At 36.4% G+C, this 26,028-nt stretch overlaps 1 protein-coding gene across 6 annotated transcripts in view; it reads right to left on the reverse strand.

The window, feature by feature from the left end:
• Nucleotides 1-5,689, reverse strand: part of VPS13B (vacuolar protein sorting 13 homolog B) — a 761,111-nt gene extending 755,422 nt beyond the window's left edge. For 5 of the 6 annotated variants that reach the window (XM_012762009.3, XM_012762013.2, XM_012762017.2 and 2 more), the window contains exons 1-2: nucleotides 5,590-5,689; nucleotides 4,970-5,144 (exon numbers count right to left, since the gene is read on the reverse strand). In XM_012762009.3, the coding sequence (XP_012617463.2) occupies nucleotides 4,970-5,116 (147 nt within the window). In that variant the 5' untranslated portion in view covers nucleotides 5,117-5,144; nucleotides 5,590-5,689. The other variant, XM_012762010.3, reaches the window with a different exon arrangement.
• Between the last annotated feature and the right edge of the window lie 20,339 nt (nucleotides 5,690-26,028).

A 26,028-nucleotide genomic window follows, 5' to 3' on the forward strand; every position in this document is an offset into this window, starting at 1 on the left:
TCAAAAAAAAAAAAGAAAATCAAAATTGGGCAAAGAACTTGAATAGATATTTTTAGAAAGACAACCTAAAAATAGCCAATAAGCACATGAAGAGATGCACATCACTGATTATCAGGGAAATGCAAACTAAAACCACAATGAGATAGAATTTCATACCCATGAGAATAGCTATAATTTAAAAAAAAACAGAATATAACAAGTATTGACAAGAATATGCAGCAACTGGAACTCTTACACATTGCTGATAGGAATGTAAAATAGTACAGTCACTGTGGAAAACAGTATAGTGATTCCTCAAAAAATTAAACATATTATAAAATTACCATGGGACCTAGCAATTCCACTTCTGGGTAATACCCAAATAAATTAAAACCAGGGTCTCAAAGGGATATTTGTAAACTTATGTTCATAGCAGTATTACAACCAAAAGATGGAACCCAAGTATCCAGGTATGTACATACAATGGAATATTACTCAGCCCTAAAAAAGGACATTCTATCACATGCTACAATATGGATGAACTTTGAAGAATCTGTGCTAAGTGAAATAAGCCAGTCACAAAAGGACAATATTGATTCCACTTACATGAGGTACCTAGAGTAGTCAAATTCAGAGTCATAAATTACAATTGTGGTTACAGGGGGCTGGGACAAGGGGAAAAAAGGGAGTTAGTACTTAACGGGTACAGAATTTCAGTTTGGGAAGCCAAAAAAATTCTGGAGATAGATGATGGTGATGATTGCACAACAATATGAATGTAATTAATGCCACAAAACTGTATATTTAAAAATGGTTAAGATAGTAAATTTTATGTTATATATATTCTACCAAAAAAGAAAACAACTAATAATACCAATCTTACATATACTTGTCCACAGATTATCAAAAGAGGGAATACTTCCCAAATAATTTAATAAAGTCAACATATCTATGATATTCAAAACTGGTATGAGGACATTAAAAGAAAGAACAATCACACGCCAGTATCATTTATAAGCGGAGGGGAGGGGGGGAGGGGAGAATTTTGTTAAGCAAAATTCAACAAATCAAACCCAACAATACATAAAAAAAAAAAAAAAAAAAAAAAAACATAATAACTGGAGTTTATTCCAGGAATGCATGGTTAGTTTAACAATTGAGAACTCAACTGATGTAATTCACCACATTAACCCTTTGCACTCACTTGCTTTTTTCTCGATTCCTTTATTCTACTCGGGATTTAATTTTTTAAATACCCCAGATTTTACAAAGCATGGCAGTAGAATAAAAAACTGGAGTTTCTTTTCATACAAATTTATTTGGATTTTTTTATATTTCAAATTATTGATACATTCAAAGAATGATTTTAATCTCTATAATTTTTGCTAACTGTGTCGAGTCACACTCGACATCCGAGTGCAAAGGGTTAACAAAATAAGAAAAATCAGGTATCAAATCATTCAATGTAATATTTGATAAAATTTAACATCCATTCATGATTTCAAAAACTTGCTGGAAAACAAGGAATAGGAGAGAATTTCCTGAACTCAATAAAAGGTATTTATAGCTAACAACATACTTTATGATAAAATATTGAACATTTTCCTACTCAAATTGGAAAAGAATGCCTATTCCAATTAGTTTACTCCACGTTATATTAATATAAGAGCCAGTGCAATAATAAAAGAAAAAGAAAAGATACAAGCATTGGATAGAAAGATGTAAAACCATCATTATTTGCAAATGACATGATAGTACATAGACAATCTAAAAGAACCAACCAAAAAGTTTTAGACAAGTTAGAAAGGCCACTAGATAGAAAGTCAATATACTAAAATCAATTGCATTTCTAACCACTGGTAACAAATTATTAGAAAATAGATTTTTCTTTAAAAATTATGCTATTTATAACATCAATAAAGAGAGATAAAATTTAATGAAATATATGCAAAATCTCCCTGCAAACTTTGGAACATTGCTGGGAGAAATTAAAGGCCTAAAAATGCAGAGAGCATCATGCCTGTAATCTTAGCACTCTGGGAGGCCAGGGTGGGCAGATCATTTGAGCTTAGGAGTTTGAGACCAGCCTCAGTGGGAGGGGAGGGGAGGGGAGGGGAGGGGAGGGGAGGGGAGGGGAGGGGAGGGGAGGGGAGGGGAGGGGAGGGGAGGGGAGGGGAGGGGAGGGGAGGGGAGGGGAGGGGAGGGGAGGGGAGGGGAGGGGAGGGGAGGGGAGGGGAGGGGAGGGGAGGGGAGGGGAGGGGAGGGGAGGGGAGGGGAGGGGAGGAGAGGAGAGGAGAGGAGAGGAGAGGAGAGGAGAGGAGAGGAGAGGAGAGGAGAGGAGAGGAGAGGAGAGGAGAGGAGAGGAGAGGAGAGGAGGAAAATTAGCTGGAAAACTAAAAAAAATATATAGAAAAAAATTGGCCAGGCATGGTGGCACATGCCTGTAGTCCCAGCTACTCAGGAGGCTGAGGCACAAGGATTGCTTGAGCCCAGGAGTTTGAGGTTGCTGTGAGCTAGGCTGACGCCACGGCACTCACTCTAGCCCAGGAAACAGGGAGACTCCGTCTCAAGAAACAAGTAAATAAATAAATAGAGAAAGCAATTGCCCAGTACATGAATTGAAAAATTCAATACTATGTAAACCCAATATTTGTTATTTCCTCCCAAACTAATCTACAGATTCCATGTAATCCCAATGAAAATGCCAATAGCTTTTCTTTTTTAGAACTTAATTCTAAAAATTATAAACTGAAATTAAAATGTAGAAATACAAAGGTCCTAAAATACTTATGACAATCTTAAAGGAAAAAAGAACTAAGTTGTAGGAATTACACTATCAGATATCAACTTATTATAAAAGCTACAGTAAAAGATAATATCAAGTGACACAAGAATAGACAAATAGATTACAGAAGAGTTCAGAAACAAATCCACATGCAATCCACATGGCAACCTGATTTATAACAAAGGCTTACTGCAATTACACAGGAAAAGAATAGTTCAACAAACAGTATAGATCAAATGAATATCGATGGAAAAAAATGAATCTTGACCTCTACCATACATATAGAAAAATTAATTTGAGATGAGACAGAGAATACAATAAAGCTCCTAAAAAGAAAACATAAAAATATCTTCATGACCTTGGAGTGAGCAAAGATATCTTCAACAAGACAAGAAAAGCCCTAACCATAATGGAAAAGATTGATAAATTGATAAAGATTAATAATTAAAATTATTAACTTCTGTTTATCAAGACACCTTTAAGAATAAAAAGACATGCCACAGAGAAAATATTGCAAAACATATCTGGCAATGGACTCATTTCCAAAATATATAAAGAACCTCTACATAGCAATAAGATAGAAACCCAATTTTTTAAAAAGGCAAAAAACTTAAAGACTTCACAAAAGAGGATCTCTAAATGGCCAATAAGCATATAAAAAAGTGTTCAACTCCATTAGTCATTAGGGAATGCAAATTAAAATTACAATGAGATATCAATACACATCCACCAAAAAGTCTAAGATTAAAATAACATGCCAAACAATATCAAAAATGTGAAATAAGTGGAAATCTCACACATTGTTGGTGAGACTGATTGATACAACCATTTTAGAAAATTATTTGGCAGTATCTATTAAAGCTAAACATATGCCTACCTCCTAAGTATACACCTAAGAGAAATTAATACTTATGTCCACCAAAATACATGTACAAGAATGTTCACAGTTTTCTTAACAGCCAAAAGTATAAACAACCAGAATTTCCATCAACAGGAGACTAGATAAGTAAATTGTGGAATTTTTATACAGTGGACTAACGTAGGCAATACAAAAAACATACTACTGCTCATCCAACGACATGGGTTAATCTTAGCCATAATGCTGGAAAAAAGCAATCAAACAACAAGTAATTCCAATTTACTTGAGGTTCAAGAACAGGTGAAACTTGTCTATGTTGATAGAAGTTGGATTAGTATTTACCTCTTTTAGAAGTGAGGAGTACTGATTAAAAGTGGAATAGGTGAGCCTTCTGACATGCTGGAAATACTCTATTTCTTGATCTGAATGGTAGTTGCACAGGTGTATACATATTTAAAAACTGAGCTGTTATATTTGTGCTCATTAAAAAAAATAAAATGAAAATACTAAGACACTCAACTAACCTTGAAGAGAGAAGGGGGAAGGAGCCAAGAATATTATTTCTTAGTGTTAACTCTAGATTATTCAGTAATAAAAGAGGCAGTGGAATATAACTAAAAATTATTGATGATAACTACCACCAACAGATTAGTCTTACCTTATTTCCTAAAAAGCAGTTAGTCTCTTACTCTTCTGAGCTTACACAGGTCCTCAAGTCTAACAGAATTGCTTGGTATAAATGTACCAAGTGAATTAATGAATATGTAAACTTTGAAGTTACAGTTCATTTGCATCAGACCATTCTCATGTTAAAAGAAACAAAACTTAAACAATTAATTAAGAAGTTTCCATTTTTACTACCATTCTCAATCTGTCTACTCAATGCTCTGAGGATGCCCTGGATAATGTCATCTTTATTAGTGAGAGAGAAAGAACTTCCCTTATGATCTGAACTTGCTATCTTTCAGACCCTTCCATTGCCCAAAAAGGAAAACAGGAATATAATATTACCCACCGTCTTACCGAATTTTGACAATATAAATTAGCATATTTGTAATGCTTGAGAATTGAGTAAATGCGCTGAGTAATTCTGATAAGAACAATGAAATTGTTTTCCTGTCAGTCAAAGCAACTTTGGGGAATCATATTCTAATAAATCATCACTAGGAACAAACCATTAAAAACATTTCTGTAAAATAAGGTCCCTACTTTCAGGGTAGTCCAAAATACATTAGCAGAAAAATCGTTTTTATGTTTCAAGTCTACAATTGTAGCATAAGTGCAAAAAACAACGGATTACATCTAAACAAGCTGAAAACGTTTTCAATGACAGCTACAAAGCTTACCTGTTCCAGAACATCCAACTTTAACTCAAGCTTGCTGAGAACCACGTCTCCACCCCATAGTGAAAGCTGTAGATCCGACGGTTTTAAGTTCTTGATGTAGCGATTCACATAGCTCATTAAAATTGGAGTTACATATGACTCCAGCATCGTTTAGGTGAGGAGTCAAAGGCAGAAGCTGAAACGGGTAAAGACAGAAACGTGAGAACTACTTGAGTCGGCGGTGCAGGAAAGCAAAAGCATTTTTCTGGCCGAAAAGCAGCAAACCCTACCAAAGCGGCGGCTCGCCTCCTCCATAAGCAGAGAAAACTCAAGCTGACTCCCCGCTCCAGCTGTGACTTCCTCACTAGTACAACTCCCCTCACCTCCCCTGACGAGGGGTGGGAGGAAGAGGTAGTGACCAGAAGAAAGCCAGTCTCCTGGAGGGGGAGAATGAAGTGAAGCGGGATCCCCTTTGGCAGCTGCAGCCCTTCACCAGCCTAGCCACCCCGCGAGGCCTTCGCCTCCCGGAACCCAACCGGATGTACCACCACAGAACCAGAGCTAGAACCAGAACTAGAGTTAGGCTCCCCTCCCGCTCCAGCTCCCGCTCGCGCTCCCTCCGCTGACAAGCCAAACAGTACCGTGGCGCCCACTCCACCTCCCGGTCCCTGGCACCCGCCCCCGGCGGCGACGCAGCTCCAGAACAGCTCCACTTCCGGGAGTGCCCCACTCGGTGCTCAAAGTAAATTGTCCCTCCACCCTCGCTACTCGCCTCAGCTGCTGGACAGGATTACTCAGGCTGGAGAAACTACTCAGTGCGTCCTCTTGAAGTAGGACTCTTGAAGTAGGAGTTCCGCTAGCCTACGCCCTCGCTCTGACCCCTCTAGTAATTAGGAGAAAGCTCTAGGAAATGTCTGGGGGAGAGGGGCGGACCGGTAAAGTGGAGACACCGGAGATCCGGAAGTGGCGCTTCAGGGAGAGGGTTGCTGCGGGTGACGGGCTGCAACGCCAGCGTTCCCGAGGTGGGGGTCCGGCCTAGGTGGGGAAGCACGGAGGATCACAGGTCCAAAGCGGAGGAACAAAACGGACCTAGTACTTAAAGCCCTGAAATAAGAGAAGTTATTGTTTCTCTTGGGAAATGGATGGACTGGGAAGAGGAACTTGGGTTCAGTGGGGAAAGCAGAAGCAATAGGCCGCAGGTAGGAGGAGGAGGGTAGAGAGACAGATTTAAATTTAGTCGAGGTTTATTTGCTAAAGGGAGGGTGGATGCGGGAAGAGAATTGAAGGGATAAGATATACAACTTTGGAAGATGCGTTTTGAGCAAACGTGTAGACAAGCTCTCCACAAACCTATGGTGAAGAATACCCTAGTTTGCTGATGCAGGGCGGGGGAGGAATTGTTAAAGCGAAGATTGTGGGGAACCGTTTGATTGCAGTCTGATGTGGGACTTCTGAAAAGCTGCGGGAATATCAAAATGAAGACGTTAATGAGAGTTCTGAAGACAAAGTGAAAATAGCTGAGAAGGAATGAATTCAGAGTTTTAAGTGTCTCTGTAGGCTTTATTGGACTGTATAAAATATTACCTTTCCTTGTAATATCTTGTAAGCTAACAAAGTCAAGAAACTCAAGCATCTAATTCAGAAAATATACACTGGGCTTAAAGGTCTAGCATAGGATACGCTGCCTAATTTTTGACCACCTTATTTTTGGTAGCCTCTGAAGAAAACACCACTGCATTTTGAAAGTAGGCTTTCCTAATAAGTTTATTAAATTCCCACTCATACCTAAAGCTCTTTACTGGAATTCAAAATTATTATTTCTTGAAAGAGCTCTAGTAACTGCAATAGAAAAGAGGTGTAAGTTTGGATGCCATGGTGTTTAGATTTACTAATGAACTAAGCTTCACACGAAAAAGCCGCTAATTGCTAATTCAGAGCAGCCTTGATGAATAAACAAAAAGCCTTGATGAGTAACTCAAATAATCTGGGCACTATGTAAACCTGCCAAATTAGGCAATAAGTGATTTTTTAGTTATCTGCATCATTTGAAGTACAAACAGGTTAAAGCCATGACTTAGATGTTTTAATATAAAGAAACTGGTTCCACTAATTGCATTGATATAGAAGCTCTCAATGGTCTACAACAGGAGCTTGACAGATCTTGTCATTTTTCTAGAGAAAGCAAAAACTCCTAGTTTTATTGTGTGGTGATCTAATAAATTAAAACAGTGTATTAAGATAAATTAGCCACGCCCGTAATCCTAACACTCTGGGAGGCCTGAGGTGGGAGAATTGCTCAAGGTCAGGAGTTTGAAACCATCCTGAGCAAGAGCAAGACCTGTCTCTACTAAAAATAGAAAGAAATTAATTGATCAACTAAAAATATATAGAAAAACTTAGCTGGGCATGGTGGTGCATGCCTGTAGTCCCAGCTACTTGGGAGGCTGAGGCAGGAGGATTGCTTGAGCCTCAGGAAATCTGAGTTTGAAGTTGCTGTGAGCTAGGCTGATGCCACGGCACTCTAGCCAGGGCAACAGAGTGAGACCCTGTCTCAAAAAAAAAGAAAAAAAAAGAAATTAGTAGTTTTCAACCTGTGTTCTATTGTGCCCTGTTCTACAGTCTGGATAAATTTAATTCCTTTTCACATATATTGCTTTAATCATGTTTTTTTAAATGTCAAATGGGCAGCCTTTCCCAAATCTCCTACTATTATGTCTTTTTACTGTAAGATTGTCCCCACACACACAAATATTGTTTAAGTATTCTTAAGAAGACCTTAAGGCAAATTGCTTATATGGACAATAGTTCTACAGAGGTAGGCCTTGTTCTTAGCTGGAAACCTTCAAGTTTGTTATGTATGTTGTTAGTTACAGGTTTTTTGTAGATATTCTTTAGCAAAATTGAGGAAGTTCCCCTCAATTGCTATAGCTTGCTGAGAGTTGTTTTTTTTTTTTTTTTTTTGAGACAGAGTCTCACTTTGTTGCCCAGGCTAGAGTGAGTGCGGTGGCATCAGCGTAGCTCACAGCAACCTCAAACTCCTGGGCTCAAGTGATCCTCCTGCCTCAGCCTCCCTAGTAGCTGGGACTACAGGCATGCACCACCATGCCCGGCTAATTTTTTCTATGTATATTAGTTGGCCAATTAATTTCTTTTTTATTTATAGTAGAGACGAGGTCTTGCTCTTGCTCAGGCTGGTTTCAAACTCCTGACCTTGAGCAATCCGCTCGCCTCGGCCTCCCAGAGTGCTAGGATTACAGGCGTGAGCCACCACGCCCAGCCAGCTTGCTGAGAGTTTTTTTATGAATGGTGTTAGATTTGTCAAATGCTTTTTCTGTATCTATTGATATGATCATGTGATTTTTCTTTGGCCTGTTATTGTGACAGATTACATTAATTGATTTTTGAATGTTGAATAGCCTTGCATATGTGGATTAAATCCTACTTGATTGTGGTTTATCATTCTTTTTATACCTTGTTGGATTTGATTTGCTAATATTTTTGTAGAGGATTTTTGCTGTATGTTCATGAGTGATATTGGTCTGCAGTTTTCTTGTAATGTCTTTATCTGATTTCAGTATTATGATAATGCTGGTCTCAGAGAATAAGTTAGGAAGTATTCCTTCTGCTTGTATCTTCTGAAAGATGGTAGAGGATTGATATAATATCTTCTAATATCGTCCATAAATGTTTGGTATTATTCACCAGTTGAATCCATCTAGGCATAGTGTTTTCTGTTTGGGGTTATTAACTATTCAGTTTCTTCATTTCTGTTAACAGTTGTTTTTTATCTTTAGCATTTTTTTTTTCCTGAAGAAAATCAGCAGGTAAGCATTTGTTTTTGATTCTTTATTTCCATCTTTCTGCTTACATTATCCTGCTGTTCTTGCATGTTGTCTACCTTTTCCATTAATGTCCTTAGCATATTAATCAGTTTTTTAAAATTCCTGGTCTCATAATTCCAACATCCCTGGCATATCTGATTCTGGTTTTGATGCCTGCTTAGCTTCCTCAAACTGTACTTTTTGCCTTTTATCATGCCTTGTAATTTTTTATTGAAAGGTAGACTTGATGTACTAGGTAAAAGGAACTGCAGTAAATACGCCTTTAGTAATGTGGTGGTAAGGTGTGAGGGCAGGGGAAGCATTCGATAGCTCTATGATTAGGTCTCAGTCTTTTGGTGAGCCTGTACCTCTGGACTGTGAACTTCACCAGTGCTTTTTGGTCTTTTTCCCTGACTTAGGTCAACAGGATAGCTAGAATGGGCTAGAGTTGGGTATTTCCATTCCCTTAGGTAAGTTGGGCTCTCATTTAAAATTAAAAAAAAAAAACAAAAAAAAAAAAAACAGCAGGTTAGGCTCTGGTAAAATAGTTTCTCCTAAGGACAGACCTTGTTAAAAAAAATTGAATGCTATAGTGTATTTCAAAATTGTTCCTTTTCCCCTCCCTTTGCCAGAAGCACATCAGGGATTTTTCTCACATGTTCACTGAAAGGACTTGGTAGAGGTCCTCTGTTGCCCAGGTTGGAGTGCAGTGGCTATTCGCAGGTGTGATTATTGTGCACTACAACCTCAAACTCCTAATCTCAAACAATCCTCCTGCCTCAGTCTCACCTGGAGTTTTTAACTGTCACGCTGGTCAACACTGAGCCTCAAGCAGTTTGTGGATTACAGTTTAGGTTTTTCTAGCACTGGTTCCAGGGGAGGTTTCTGCTCTGGTAAGTTGTGATTCTCTGCACTCTCCTGTCTATGTCTCCAATTTGAGGAACAGTGGTTTGCCCTGTGACCTCACTTCTCTGACAGATCTAAGAAGAGTTGTTGATTTTTCAGTTTGTTCAGCTTTCTACTTGTTAGGACAGAAAGGCAACTACTAAGCTCCTGTGTGCCAGACTGGAAACTGGAAGTCTCAGGCGAAGTTTTTAGATACTTTAGTGGTGTTTAAAAGATTGAAAAATGTAAAGAAGGCCTCCTTTTCTTAATTTAGTTTTCTATTATATTTAGTGAATGTGTGGGATCTTCAAGTACAGGGACTTGTATCCCTAGAGCCTCACATATTATGGGGTACTTAATAGGTTATGACAGTAATTGACCATAACAATTATTCAGGAAATCTGCTTCCCTTTTCCTCATATACACATGGCTAGATTATTATTCAAGCTGTCAAGTCTTGTCAAGTAACTGAGTTCTGACCACCTGAATGCATACAGAAATGATACAGGCATGGGCCTGGCTCCTGAAAGCCTTCTACATGATAGGCTTAATCTTTTCCCAAGCTCGATAAATAGGATGCAAAGGACTCCAAGGGCAAAAACTATGAAGCTAATCTGTGAATTTTTGTCTATTGAAATGCAGACTGCTGATTAGTAACATGTCCTAGGATTTTACATGATTGAGAAATAAACTACTCTTAATGTTACTGAGATCTGGGGATTTATCTGTCATAGCTGGCAACAGCATTTTAAATAATTTGTAGGTAGATAATAGACATGAGCTAAATGTAATTCAACTTTCTTCAGAAACATTAAAATTGTAATTTGCTTTACTCATGAAATGATCATTGTTTAATTAAGTTTTAAAATACAGTTATCTAGATAATTTCTCAGTTACTCATTAAATATATTTTACATGTTATACCAGGTTACATCTGTAACAAAACACATGGCAAAATGAGGAAGACCAGACATAAAAATGTTAAGTGAACTTCCTGTGGTCATAGCCAATCAACCCAAGCCTTCTGACTTCATTGCTCCCTTTTTGAGAAGGAAAAAAAGAAACAGAAAAGGAAAACCATTAATTACTACAATCAATAGAGCAACTAAGTTTTCCAGATTCATACCCATCAGATTGACATTTTTAATGTCTATTGTCAATGAATAAAATTATAGGAACTAGTGTATTGTTAGTAAGAATGCCACAGTGGATAGGAATTTAGAAATATCTAGCAGAGTTGAAGATACATATACCCTGGAACCCAACAATTCCATGTATAAATATATAGCAACTCTTGCATATGTGCACACTGAAATTTAACAGTATTTTATAGCATTGTTTATAAAGGCTGAGTGTCCGTATTCAAATTTCTTGGGAGGTGTTTCAGATGTCAGGTTTTTTTAGATTTTGGAATATATATATGTATTATACTTACGACTTAAGCATCCCTAATCTCAAAATCCAAAATCCTCCAGTGAACATTTCCTTTGAACATCATGTTGGTGCTCAAACAGTTTCAGATTTTGGAGCATTTTGGATTTTTGGATTATGAATACTCAACATGTATTAGTAAAACAGGGGAAACAATTGAAATTTCAACAGGAAAATGGTTAACTAAACTGTGGCATATTTAGGCTGGGTACGGTAGCTCATGCCTGTTATCCTAGCACTTTAGGAGGCCAAGGCAGGAGGATCACTTGAGGCCAGGAGTTTGAGACCAGCCTGAGCAAGAGCAAGACCTCATCTCCACAAAAAAAGAAAACTTAGCTGTCTATGGTGGCACAAATCTGTAATTTCAGCTACTGGGGAGGCTGAGGCAGGAGAATCGCTTGAGTCCAAGAGTTCAAGGCTGCAGTGAGCTATGACGATGCCACTGCTCTCCAGCTGGGTGATAAAATGAGACCCTGTCTCTACAAAATTTTATTTTAAAAACACAATTTTTTTTTTAGAGACAGGGTCTTGCTATATTGCCCATTCTGGTCTCCAAATCTGAGTTCAAGCAGTCCTTCCACATCAGCCGCCCAAAGTGCTACAATTATGGGTGTGAGCCACCCTGCCTGGCCTGTGTTTTTATATATGTACAAAATACTTGATAAAAATAATTAATCAACTAGGCAGGGCATGGTGACTCATGCCTCTAATCCTAGCATTTTGTGAGGCTGAGTTGGGAGGATCACTTGAGCCCAGGAGTTTGAGGTTGCAGTGAGCTATGATGACACTGCTACACTCTAGCCTGGACAACAAAGCAAGACCCTGTCTCAAAAAAAAAAAAAAATTACAGCAATATTTCTCAACTTTACATCACACTTGAAAAATTGTAAATCCCACTTTTTCCAAGAAGACACTTATAGGCATGTGATTATCTTAATTATTTACAGTAACTTTTAAGAAACAAAAGTTATAGTCATAAGAGTAGGGGCTATCTTAAGGATCTTTTTATTCTCCTATTTTGCCAAGCTAATAGATACAAGGTATAGTGGGCTGAATGGTGGCCCCCAAAAAGACATGGCCACATCCTAATCCCCAGAACCTATAAATATTGCCTTCTATGGTAAAAGACTGAATATTACTTTATAAGGCAAAGTATGTAATCCACCCGCCCAGCCTGTGATTAAGAATTTTAAGAGGAGCATTATCTGAATTTTCCTGGTGGGCCCTACTAAAGACAAGTGTCCTTATAAGAGCAACACAAAGGAAGATAACACAGGAGGAGGCAACTCCTGTATGAAGGAGTAATACAGCTAAAAGTCAAGGAATGCCAAGATCCACCAGAAGCTGGAAGAAACAAAAACCTATTCTCCCCTAGATCTTCCAGAGGGAGCAAGGACCTGCTGACACTTTGATTTTGAATGTAGGACCTTCAGAACTGTAAAAGAATAAACTTCTATTATTTAAGCCACCCAGTTTGTAATAATTTGTTGTAGCAGCCATAGGAAACATAAGATAGGTCAGATTGGCAGGAGAAATATTCTTCATATAACATGAAGATTAAGTCTCAGCTAGCAGAATAACATGAGTTATCTTGATTGACCAAAACACTTAAGGTAAAAGCCCAGTGAATTTTTGGGAACCCAGTGGGTTCCTTTTACAGGGAAAATCTGGAGGTATATCCCTGATGTCAGAATTTTATGAAAAATAGTTGAAATATTTCTTTACCTGGGGTGAACCCAATATTTTAGGAAGAAAATGGGGGAAATGGATTTGATGTGATGGAAGATTAAAGGAAATCTAGGTCCAGCTGCCTGGTTAGGGGGACAAACGCTGAATACTTCTTTCCTAAGTCAGCAACATCAGAAACATCTTTAAAATCGTTTTCTGCATGAGTTTCCTGGTTGGTGGCTGTGTTTTTAAAATATATCCACAAATTCTTTGATAATACCCTCTTCAAAAGGTGGAGCCTAATTCTGTCTTTATGTATGGGTTGTTGTAGTGACTTACTTTAAACAAATACAACGTGGCAGAAGTGACAACATGTAACTTCTGAAATTCGGATATAAAAGGCTTTGTGACTTCTTCCTTGTTCTTTCACTTGGATTATTCACTCTGGGAGAAGCCAGCTGCCATGTTATAAGAATACTCATGCTGTACTATGAAAAGCCACGTGGGCCAGGTGTGGTGGCTCATGCCTATAATCCTGCCATTCTGGGAGGCTGAGGTGGGAGGATCGTTTAAGCTCAGGAGTTAGAGACCAGCCTGAGCAAGAGCGAGACCCTGTCTCTACAAAAAATAGAAAAATTAGCCAGGTGTGGTAGTGTGGGCCTGTAGTCCCAGTTATGTGGGAGCCTGAGGCAGGAGCCTGAGCTATGATGATGCCACTGCTCTCTAGCTGGGGCAGCAGAGAAAGACCCTGCCCCATGCTCCAAAACTGAAAAGCTACATAGTGAGAAACTGAGGCCTTCCACTAACAGCAAGCCCAACAACCTGAGCTTTCTGTCCACAGTCAGTCTTTTAAATTGACTGCAGCTCTGGCTGACATATTGACTGCAACCTCATGGGAGACCCTGAGCCAGACAAGCTGTTCCTAAATTCCTAAACCCTAGCAGAAATTGTGAGATAATAAATATTTATTATTTTAATCTACTTGATTTGGGGTCATTTCTTACACATTTAGATAGCTAATACACTGATGCACCTTCCAAATAAAGTGCCATTTTTGTACAGGAGACCTTAGCATAACAGATATCCCAATCATCCTATGAATCGCTAAAAGTTATATAAGAAATGATTCTTGACATCAATATCAGTTATAATAATGAGCTTAGGAATAATATCATTTAATACTTAATATGTACTACTAGTGTTACCAACATGAAGACTTAGTCTTAAGAGTATTATGCCTAATATACAGCTATTAAGCAGAGTAGTCAGGATTTTAATCCATATCCCTCTAAATACAAGTCCTATCCTCTTTATTCTTCTATTACTCTGGAAAGCCTTCAAATTTGCGAAATCTTTTATGTCCATTTAGTCCTTTCATTTCTAGACCAGGCCACGTTCCTTCAGTTTTTCCTAATCTACTTTCTCTGAATACATTTAAATTTGACAATATTCCATTTAACATTTAGCCCAACAATTAAAAATAGTTCTATAAAATTATTACTTCTCATTATCTTTAAAATGAAGCCTGAGTTTATTAGCAACATCACACCCTTACCTCTTATTAAGACCATGGTCAACTAAAACTCCTAAGTCTTCCATGTGAGCTGTGGCCATATGAAGGTTTCTTTTTTTTTTTTCTACATGTAGGCCTTTAATAAAGATACTGCTAAGAAAATGAAAAGGCAAGCCACAAACTGAAATATTTCTAAACATATATCCAACAAAGGACTTATATATATAACTAGAATATATTGAGAACTCATCTCTCCGTCTCAGTAATACTGAGAAAAAAAATCTGATGAGCAAGAGATTTGATCATACATCTCACCAGCGAAGATACATGGCTGGGAAATCACATAAAAAGATTGTCAACATCATTAGTCATTACTAAAATTAATAGAAAACCATACTGAGGTACCAGTACACACGCACTAGGATGGCTAAAATTAAAAAGACTAACCATAACAAGTTTTGGTGAGGATATACAGCAGTTGCAACTCTCACTGCTAGTAGGAATGTAAAATGATACAAGAGTTTGGCTACTGTTGGAATGGCCATTGTTTTTCATTGTTGGAAGTAGTTAGCAAGATAGTTAAACATACACCTAGTATACAACTCAGTCATTTCACTCCCTTGTATTTACCATAAGAAATGAAGCCATAAATATTAAATACATAAAAATATGGGTACAAAAATGTTCAAACAGGATCATTTGTAATAGCCAAAAAGGTATAAACAACCCAAATGGATATTCAACAGATGCATTGATAAGTCAGGGGTGAGGAACCTGTGGCTTAAGGTCCTTAAGTGTAGCCTTTTGACTGAATCCAAATTTTAGAGAATGAATCCTTTTATTTTTACTAATACATTTTTGTTTGTCTTTTATATTTTTATTTTATTTTTAAAAGGGATGTATTTAAAATACCAAAGAATAAAATAAGTTTCAATGAAATAATCCTCCCAGATTGACTGGCACAATTAGAATATTAGTAAGTAATTAGTGCTAAATTGACGGCTGCTATACTCAGGATTTAGTTCTGACTTCCGCCTCCTGACTGGCGCCACTACCCTATGAGGCTGGTTGGTGAGAGTTTATGGGAGTTGAGTATACCAGTCTGTTATCAGCTTTTGACAACATGCACTGTGTTTCTGTTTGAAGTGGAATTTGTGAATAGTTACACAGCCTGACAGTAGTTTTTAATTCTGTCTGCTTAACAGGCCATCATGTCAAAGAAAACGAAGAGAATGCTAAAGGAAATAAATAAATTTTTTAATAAGGATTGGGAATTGCAATATTATCTTCTTTCTGCTAAAGATAAGATGATTTGTTTACTTTGTGATACTGTAATATCAACATTAAAGAATTTCAATACTCATCAGCATTATAACATGCATAAGGACCACAGATATTTTTAATTAGAAGGAGAGTCATGAAAGGTTGTACTGCTGAAATTAAAAGATGAAAAGCAAAGACAATTCTTTCAAGCAGCAATAAGACCTGGAAATAATGCCACTTAAACAATTTATAAAGTAGCTTTATATACTCGGCAAACAGGGAAGCCATTCAGTGATGTAGAAATTGTGAAAGAATGCATTGTTGAAGTGGTAGGATGCTTAGACTCTGATAACATTTCAAAGTACAAATAGCTGCCTCTTTCAAGGAGAACCATAACTGATCAGCAGAATAAATTCACTGTCAACATAAAAACTTCATGCAATACTTCAAAAGGAAAATATATATTATTCAATCACTTTGGATTAATTAATTGATACTACTGACTCAGTGCAGGTTTTATACTTCATTTGGCTCATAACAGAAGATTTTCTGTGCTACCAAGAGTTACTTGCTTTGGCCACTCTTGCAAACAGTACACAGGGAATAGATATCTTCAACAACTTTCAAGATAAATCTCATGAAGTTGGACTGAATTTGGTAAATTTAGTGAGTGTATGTACAAATGGTGCACCTTCCACAACAGGAAAACATGAATAAGAGTTTATTGCACAGGTTAAAAAAAATATTAACAGATCCAGATGCTCTCATTTATTTTCATTGTGCCTTATATCAGCAAAATCTCTATGCTAAAACTACTATTTTAAGTGACACTTTGCCACAAGTTATAACTTTTGTTAACTATATTCGTGCAAATGCAACATAGCATTGTCAGTTCTGTAACATGCTAAAGTTGAATGATGGGGTATTCAGTGTGGATTTGCCATATCATTCTAAAGTGCATTGGATATTGTAAGGACAGGTGTTAGCCAGAATTTTATCTCTGCAAGAACAGATAGTTACATTTTATGAAGAAGAGAATCAGCAATATGAATTATTGAAAAAAGATTTCCATAGGAATGCAACATTTCTGTGTGATATGTCAAATCAAAACAACTTGAATATTTCTTTGCAAGGTAAAACTAAGTCTATATATGATATGTGGCAAGAAATCCAAGCATTTCAAAGAAAGCTATCTTTTTTCAAAACACTTCTTCTTCAAAAGGAAATTTCAGATTAACATTTTCCCCAGTTAGCAAAGGTCATTGATGAGCAGGATGATAAATGTGAATTGGAGACTACAATAAAAGGTCCACTGACTTTGAGAATCATGACATCACACTCAAATTAGCATTTTAGCCTCACCTAGTTGATATCACTAAGGCACCTAAAGAAGTACAGAAGGAATTAATTGAACTCTCAGTAGATGCCATTTTAAAGTCATTGTTTGATGCTAAGAAATATCCAATTGAAATATGAAACAATGTAGTAGAATACCCAAGCCTTCAGCAACATGCCCAAAAAAATGCTTTCTTGCTTTTCAACCTCTTATTGCTGGGAATCTACATTCCCCTACCTCACCCAAATCAAGATGCCCTTAAGGTCACAAATGACTGATACCCATCTAGAGGATCAGCTGAAACTGTGGACTTCCATGCTGCAACCAAATATTCAAATGCTTTCCAACAAAAAGCAGACCCAACAAACTCATTAAAAGGTTAACTTAAAATTAGCAAATAGGTTTTCTTTTTGAAATTATTGAGTACATAGTAGTTAGGTTTTTACAAAATAATGTACATTTTTAAGTACATATAATTGAAGTGTCTTGAATGTGGCCTTATTTGATTACAGCTAAATTAATGCAGCCTTCCAACATGAAAAGGTTCTCCACTCCTGGGGTAAATTGTGGTATAGACATGCAATGGATTAGTACTCAGGATTAAAGGAAGGAACTATTGATATATACAACAACATGGAATGAAGCCAAAAATAATTTTGCTGAGTGAAAGAAACCTGACAAAAAAGAGCAATAGTGTGTTATTCCACTAATATAAAATACTATAAAATGCAAATTAATGTTTAGTGACAGAAAGCAGATCAGTAGATGCAGGCAGACAGAATTGTAGGATTCCACGGGAATGAGAAGGGGCATTCCCATGGGGCATGAGAAAACTTTTGAAGGTGATGAAATGTTAATAGTGATGGTTTCACAGATTTACATTTTCAAAATTCAAATTATAAATTTAAAATATGTATAATTCATGATATATCAGTTACATCTCAATAAATCTGTTTTTAAAATAGAAGTGAATTAGATACACACACACACACACACACATACATACATACATATTAGAAAGAGTCCACAATGTCACAGCAGCATTTTTCATAAGAACTAAAAAGTGAAAACAATCCAAATGTCTATCAGCTGAGGAATGGATAAAATTAGGCATATCCATATAATGGAATACTATTTAGCAATTAAAAGTAATGAAATAGTATACATGCAACATGTATGCCCAGGGCTCAGAAAAAAAACAGAAGGGACCCTAAGCTCGTACCTGTGGGCAATCTGTAGGGTCTATGCAAACAGGAGGTGATGGCTAAGGCAGAATTATAGGTGGCCTGTCTAAGCATTGAAGGAGTGCTTCAGCTCAGAGTCAATCTACACAAAGGAGAGTATGGTTTTTTTCATTTTGGGCTCCGGGCATTTAAGCAGGTCCCTGCCAGCTGACTGACTGACCACTGAGATAATACAACAGTCTTAAGTGACAACACACAAGGAATACAGTCTTTGCAAAAATAAATTGGAAAAATCACTAGACAAACAGATGACTATAGTCCTCAAAAAGCAAGAACAGGCTGGGTGTGGTCGCTCATGCCTATCATCCTAGCACTCTGGGAGGCTGAGGCAGGAGAATTGCTTGAGGCCAGGAGTTACAGACCAGCCTGAGCAAAAGCAAGACCCCTACAATAATAGATAAGTTAGCTGGGCGTGGTGGCATGTACCTATACTCCCAGCAATTCTGAAGGCTGAGGCAGGAGCATCGCTTGAGCCCAGAAGTTTGAGGTTCCAGTGAGCTATGATGATGCCACTGCACTCTAGCCTAGGCAACAGAGTGAGACTCTGACTCAAAACAAACAAACATACAGTAAACCTTAGGGAAGAGAAACATATATCCAGAGTTACATTATAATATTCAGAATGTCCAGTTTTTGACCAAAAAAATCACAATACATACAAAAACAGGCATATATGGCCCATTCACAGGAAAAAAGAAGCAACCTCTCTCAGGAAGCTCTGGCATTGGACTTACCTAAAACTTGAAGTCAATTGTTTTAAATACACCCAGCTAAAGGAAACCATGGACAAATAATTTTTTTTTAATTTTTTTTTTATTTTGGCATATTATGGGGGTACAGATTTTAAGGTTTCAATAAATGCCCATTTCCCCCCCAATGGACAAATAATTTTTTTTAAAAACCAAGATAACAATGTATGAACAAATAGAGAATATCAATAAAGACAGAAATTATAGAAAGAAAACATTCTGCAGCTGAAAAGTACAGTTGCTGAAATAAATTTACTACAGGGAACAGCAGATTAGGAGCAGTCAGAAGATCAGCAGACTTGGAGATAGGACAATTGAAATTATCCAGTATGAGGAACAGAAAGAAAACATAATAAAAATTACTGATGTTAATAAATGATTGAATAAATTAATGAGGGAGAAAAAACAAGTCTCCTGTGCAGAACCCTAAATAATTTATGTATGTATTCCATCCTCAAGGAGTTGGAGCTACTCTTCAGTTCAATAAGTGTGTGCTGTGCATAGTGACTTCCTTCCAAAACCCATGGTATGAAAAGGTGAAAGGGGAATGAGTGGAAAAAACTGACGAACACTATCAGGGGATCAAGGTCAACATCAACAGTGATAAGTCATGTTGATAGTATGTACCCTTGATATGATGTGATAAAAATGGCATTTTACCTTTGTGGTCTTCTTCCCCAAAAATACATTAGCAGTCTAATCATGAGAAAAACATCAGATAAGTTCCAAATGATGGAAATTCTACAAAACATTTGAACAGTACTCAAAACTATCAAGGTCATTGAAAACAAGGAAGCTAGAGAAATTGTCACAGCCAAGAAGAATATAAGGGTCGGGCATGGTAGCTCATGCCTGTAATCTTAACACTCTGGGAGGCTGAGGCGGGAGGATCATTTGAGCCCAGGAGTTTGAGGTTACTGTGAGCAAGGCTGACGCCACGGCACTCTAGCCTGGACAACAGAGTGAGACTCTGTCTCAAAAAAGAAGAAGAAGAAGAAGAATATAAGGAGACATGACAACTAAATGTAATACGGTGTGTTGGATGGGCTCCTTGTACAGAAAAAGGACAAGAAATAAAAAGTAAGGAAATGTAAATAAAGTATGAACTTTAGCTAATAATGGATCAACATTGGTTCATTGATCATTACAAATGTACCATACTCATGTACAGTGTTCATAATAGGGGAACTAGGTAGATTCCAACTTCTACCCAAATGCAAAACAATGTATTTTTTCCACTGACCCAAGCCTTTCAAGCAAAATCAGCATACTCCCTGTTTGTAATTCTCACTATAATAAATGGATGCTACTGCAACTGTAATGACCTAATTTAAGACCTTATTGTAGGACAGAAACAATCCTAGGAACCTGTAATACATCAGAATAAATTGAGGGATAGACAAATATACCAGCTGGACTAAATAAAGAGCTCAGAAATAAACCTCCTCGTATATGGCATCTTTATATATGACAGAAATAGCATTACAAATCAATGGGAAAGGGTTTGCCTATTTGAATAATGGGTACTTGCACAGTTACTACTTATGTGGAAAAAGATTAAAATTAGAACAATATTTAATACAGATGGGAAGCATACTGGATTTACAAATCTGAGTCCCAAGCTTAACTTTACCCATGATTTGCTTCATGATTTCAGCAAGTTACTCAAAATCTCTAATTTGTTTACTCACCTTAAATTTCTTAGACTGAGAGACCTGAATTCTCTTTAAACTCTAAAGTTCTATAAATTTGTGATTTTATTTTGGCACTAATCTAGTTATATCTGAAAAAAAAGCATATGGGAAAATAAAAAAAGTGTTCAAAATTATTAATTCTTAATAAAACATCAAGTGCACTAAAATGAGAATAATTTTTTAAAAATACCTCTTAATTACGATAAATAACTACAAAGTGAAGGCAGAAGTCAATAACTGCAGACTATGAAAACTTCTTAAAAATATCTCACATGCAACAGAATTGATTTTATTTAAACTTATATCATCCCCCATTGATATACCATTTTTGTACATAGAAGGTATATAATTTCTCTGTATTATTTTGAAGACCTATAATATAGTTAATCTCCTGATGTTAGAATTATTTGAGGCCTCTACATTAATAGTGATGTTCATTAAATGGTCCTGATTTTTCTAAAAAAAAATCAAAACTTTTTTAAACCTTAGCATTTCACAAAAACTAATACACCTATCCTGTAAAAGTAAAGTTTATGTGAGAGCAATAATAATTTTAGGGTTATTTTGTGTAAGAACATCTTCCATAGTCATTACATATTTGTAAACATACAATAAACATCTGAAAATTTTAAGGGGAAAATATTTGCCTATGCCAAATTAAATTTAATATTTTTACAGTAACAACTAGATAATATATAGAAGTTCATTCTCAGGCCAGATATCTGTGATAAGTTTTATCTTATGAGATACCCATAAGGTAAACGCTAGATTAAAATGTTTAATTTCTTCTTTACTCTGACAGTAATATAATCTAAAACAAGACTCTGAGGCTTACTTTGACCCAAAAGGTCAAGGTTATAATAACCCTATAATCTTCTGAGTACAATAATATTTACCAGGGGTTTTTTTTTACTTTTTTTGAAAACTAAACACAAAATGTCTTTCTCATATTTGAAATTGCCATATCTAATAAAGGAAAATAACAAAGTAACCAAGGTAAACTATAAGCTTTATATACAATAATAACTTCTATTACTAAAAATGTTTAGCATTAGAAAAAGCATCATGAATAATACTATATCAAATACCCTTGGGAAAAAAGGAAACATCATATTCTATTATTTAGCACATGACCAAAAAAATTTCTTCAACTTCCAATAAAATGAAGTCCAAATCTCAAAGCACCACTCATTCATTTGAATAAAAGTTTAAAAGTTATTATATCTTTTTAGGTTAAAAGTTCTCAGTACACAGGAAATGCATTGTGGTTTTTCTATACACTTCTGCATTTAAAATGTTATTGTTTTACTAGGTTTTTAACCAAGTTAGAGAAACCAATTTCAGTTAGCATCTTCCAAAGTATGAATACTTTTATTTTAAAGTTTTCTTATATTTTCATGGTAACATCAAAGTTTAAGGAAATCTTTTCATCATTGAAAAGGAATTCTGGTAACACTTGTTAGGTTTACAAACTTTTCTTCATATTATTTTCTCTTACATTTTCTACCTACTATTTCCTTTAGTTTTAGTGTGTTTTGAAATTTTTCAAAATGGTAAAATAATGTTTTATGCATTATATTTTTAAGTATCCATTTCCTTAATTTACTAAGGTGAACTTTTGCCAAGGCATTTTATCTTAATAGGATGTTACATAGAAAAAATATTAAGAGAACAATAATATCTGACACCCTTCTAATGCACTTTTTTTTCTTCAAATGCACTTTTAACTTTATTGGTCAGTTATTGACTGCTGGAATTGTAGAACACCCTGCTCATATCAGTAACAGCCAGTCAAAATTATATAGTACCTTTAACATCAAAAACACATCATAGGAATCACTGTCATCAGGTATTGATAGGAAGGAAGATTGCACAGTGAGATGATGTCTTCAACAGAAGGATGTGTTTGGTGAAAAGAAAACAAAAATAGTAAATGTACGTACATCAATAGTAAATCCAAAAGCTATTGCTTCAAGGGAAGTTTAAAACTCCATTTCTTACTTTCAGGATCCTTTCATCATTACAAGAGTTATTCTTTTCTGGTTCAAAAATCTTTTTTACCTCCTTTTTAAAGTTATTCTTTAAAACATTAGGCTAGATGAGCTAATTTCAAGTGGCTTATTTACCTGTTCGTGGATTTATATGCCACCTGCTTTTGCTTTTTCTACAGATGCAGAATCAACCTCTGGGGCAAAATTCCACCTTTCTCCTTCTGCCACACAAGTGGTAAATAACATGACCCAATAAATTTTAGCTTTTCCCCAAATGTGTAGGATACAAAAAATGTATTCATTCGTGTGAGATATAAAAATGTACACTCACACTTCTGAAATCAACAGCCAGCCATTTCACACTTGGGCCAAAGGCAAACAAACATAATTCTCACTGGCAGCTGGACAACATTCCAAGCTGCCACCACATTAATTAACTCACCTCAATCAGATTCCACTTCTACTGCACAGCTTGCTGCCAAGACGCCTAGCAATAAATTGTTAGGTTAAATACTGACCAAGGTAGGGAAATACCATATGGTATGTTGTTACAGAGAGTGGGATATTCTTGCTGAACACTAGTAGCAGGGTTTTCCATTTACTTTTTATTGTTGTCTCTTGGCGATTTGAGAAAAAATTAGTATATCTTCCTGTTGATAAATGAACTTGCATGTCTTATTGCAAAGGGGAATGGGATGGTAGCAAGATAACAAAATACCTTTGTCCTCGAGCTTCTATAGTTGATATTTCCTACATTTGAAGGCAACAGCTGACTTAGCAAATACTGAAGACCCATTAATGATAAATTATTGGTATTAAATATTTGGGGAATGTCAAGGAACACAGAACTCAAATTCCCTTTTCATTGAGGTCTATTGGAAATTTACAAATAAATACAAACTACTTACAGTTGAAAAAATTCTAGTCTGGGAGTCAAGATTTGAATCTGAGTCAGTTTCTTCCTCTGACTGGCTGTGCCACTTTGGCCAAATCACTTGACTTCTCTCATATTATAACCTCACCTGTCACATGGCAGAGTCTGGTTCTGAAACCTTAAGGCACATATTAACTTAAGGAGCTTTTTTTTTTTTTTTTTTAAGGAGCTCATTTAAAAAGCAGATTCTTGGATTCCATCCTTAGAGATTGCAATTGATTAGTTTTGATGTGGAGCCCAGTAGTCTGAATTTGTAATGAGGAAGAAATTCTTTTGCAGATATAGGACCCACGCTTTCAGAAATACGGGACTACATGATATGTAAGATCCCTTTACCCCTGAGAATTTATTATTCTAATTACCAGTCCATATCATTGTTTTTATACCTTTTGGTGTGATTTTGGAAAATAGTATAATTGGAAATGTTGACTGAAGCCTTAATCTGCATTAGGCAGCTCAAAAGCCTAGCAGAAAAGATGGAAAACAACAGAATATAACGACCCAAATTCATGTGAGCATTTTCCTAGAGTTCCAGAATGGGTGATAGCTGACTGACCACTCTCCCTAAAAATCTTGACTCTATATATAGGAATATTCTAAATCCAGTCAAAGAAAAACATTGAAAGCCATCCTGCAGATCAATCTTATTCACATTCTTGATCACTCACCCAGCAGAAATCTTTGTTTTGAGAGTGTTATGAATGCTCATTTCCTTTCTTTTGTTTCTTTTGTATCTGGTGCATTCTGCTTCTTTGTTAAATGTTAGAAATCAAGAAAATATTTCATATTCATTTGCAAGACTATACAATGCTAGGAACGTTTCAAAACCTCATTCCTCTTAGCTTTTAGGACATGATTTGATAAGGAAAGAAAAAGCCTCTTACAAGTATACACTTTATTCAAATAGGTGCTTATGGATTTATACTAATCCATGTATCTTCTTCCATCTGACTCCTCTCAGAAGCAGAGAACCATCTCGTAAGAGTCATCTGGGGACAGCCTTAAATTCGAAAAGAAGCAACATGAAATTGGTGTGCAACAGGCTTTTCTCATCATGTTACAAACTGAACAGATTTGAAGTTTCTAAAACACACATTGTTCGTTGACTCTGTAAAAAGGGTGAAATCACCTTTGTTTTCAGTTTCTGTCAGTGGAGGCTATAAAAAGTCAATGCAGTAGTTGCTTTACTAGTCAATCTGCAAAAAAGAAGCCTGATTCTCTTACATTTAATCAGTTCTTTCCAAGCTACTCTAATCATCACAAACATCCTCAAGCTCTAATAATGTTCCTTAGAGTATGAGTGGATGGTCTTTTATTGGTCTTTGCATCTCCTTGTCTACTAAAATCGGGCTCTTTACTCAGTGGATGCTCAATAAAGGAATGTTGGATTGAAGATATTCTGGCAGAAAAGGAAGTGTTGAATCCTGCTGCAGACTTCCTCATCCCCTGCAGGTGGTGCTGGGAGATAGGTTCTCTATTTATTTACTTATTTAATCATAATTAGTTGGGCTAGTAAAGGTGTTCCCCACTTCTTGGTTTAAAACTGTTGTAATTATCTAAATTTCTTCCTCCCCTTCACTCTAGTTACTGAGTCATAGAGGAGAACAAAAGAACTGAAAAAGGTTATCGAAGTGAAGAAAATAGAGACATTAAGATAACTGATGGTGTTTCCCAGGCCCAGCAGGAGAAAGATACTGTAGGGTTTTAGGGAAAAGAGATTTTGTACATATGTACTTTCAAAAGAGAACATATATTCAGGAAATTTTTCCTTAGTACTAGAAGACCATCTCCCCATATCTACTGTGTGAATTCTAGAACTGTATCTGTTATGCTTTATACTTCTAGTATTTCTCATCATGTTCAATTTTTTGCCTGTTGGTATTTGGGACTTCAAACTTTTAGGACTTCCTGTCCAACCCACAAACTCCATCACACCCCCCAGGCAAGGTTAGCAGCCCTCTTCTCTGTGTTCTGGCAGATTAATGAATGTATTGCTTATCTTTTCAATATCTGAATCTCCCACTAATTTGGGAGTTCTATAAAGTAGAGTTTGTGTTTTTATGACCTTTGTATCACTAGCTCTTACCTTGCCTCTTGGAATGCAGTAAACACTAAATAAATTGAATGAATAAAGCAATCAACAAATCAATAAGAATACTGCTAGCTATATAATGTTAGAATTTCCTAAGACCAAGTATGAATTTCTCTTGTATCACTCCTGACCTGAAGTTTCCTGATGCCAAAAGTAGAGGTCAGTGAAGATGGTCATAAATAAGGAGGCTAGTGTTTTTTTAATTGACATAATGTGACCCCCCAACCTATGTTTCTAGCCATATCCCTTCTAACTCTCCCATCTGAATCTTTCACAACTACCAGATCCTCTGTCCACTCTATCTCTGATATGCCTTGTGCTTTCCTGCCTCTGAGATTATACCATCCCTTTATTTTGCCCTCAGCCTCCTTTATTTGTTTGTTTTCTCGGTCTCTTTTCATCAGTGGTTCTCAAAGCAGTTCTCAGGGGGTCCACAATGTCAATGCTATCTATCTTCAT

This window comes from Microcebus murinus, chromosome 7 (assembly GCF_040939455.1).
Source record: "Microcebus murinus isolate Inina chromosome 7, M.murinus_Inina_mat1.0, whole genome shotgun sequence".
In the NCBI taxonomy this organism is placed as follows: domain Eukaryota; kingdom Metazoa; phylum Chordata; class Mammalia; order Primates; family Cheirogaleidae; genus Microcebus; species Microcebus murinus.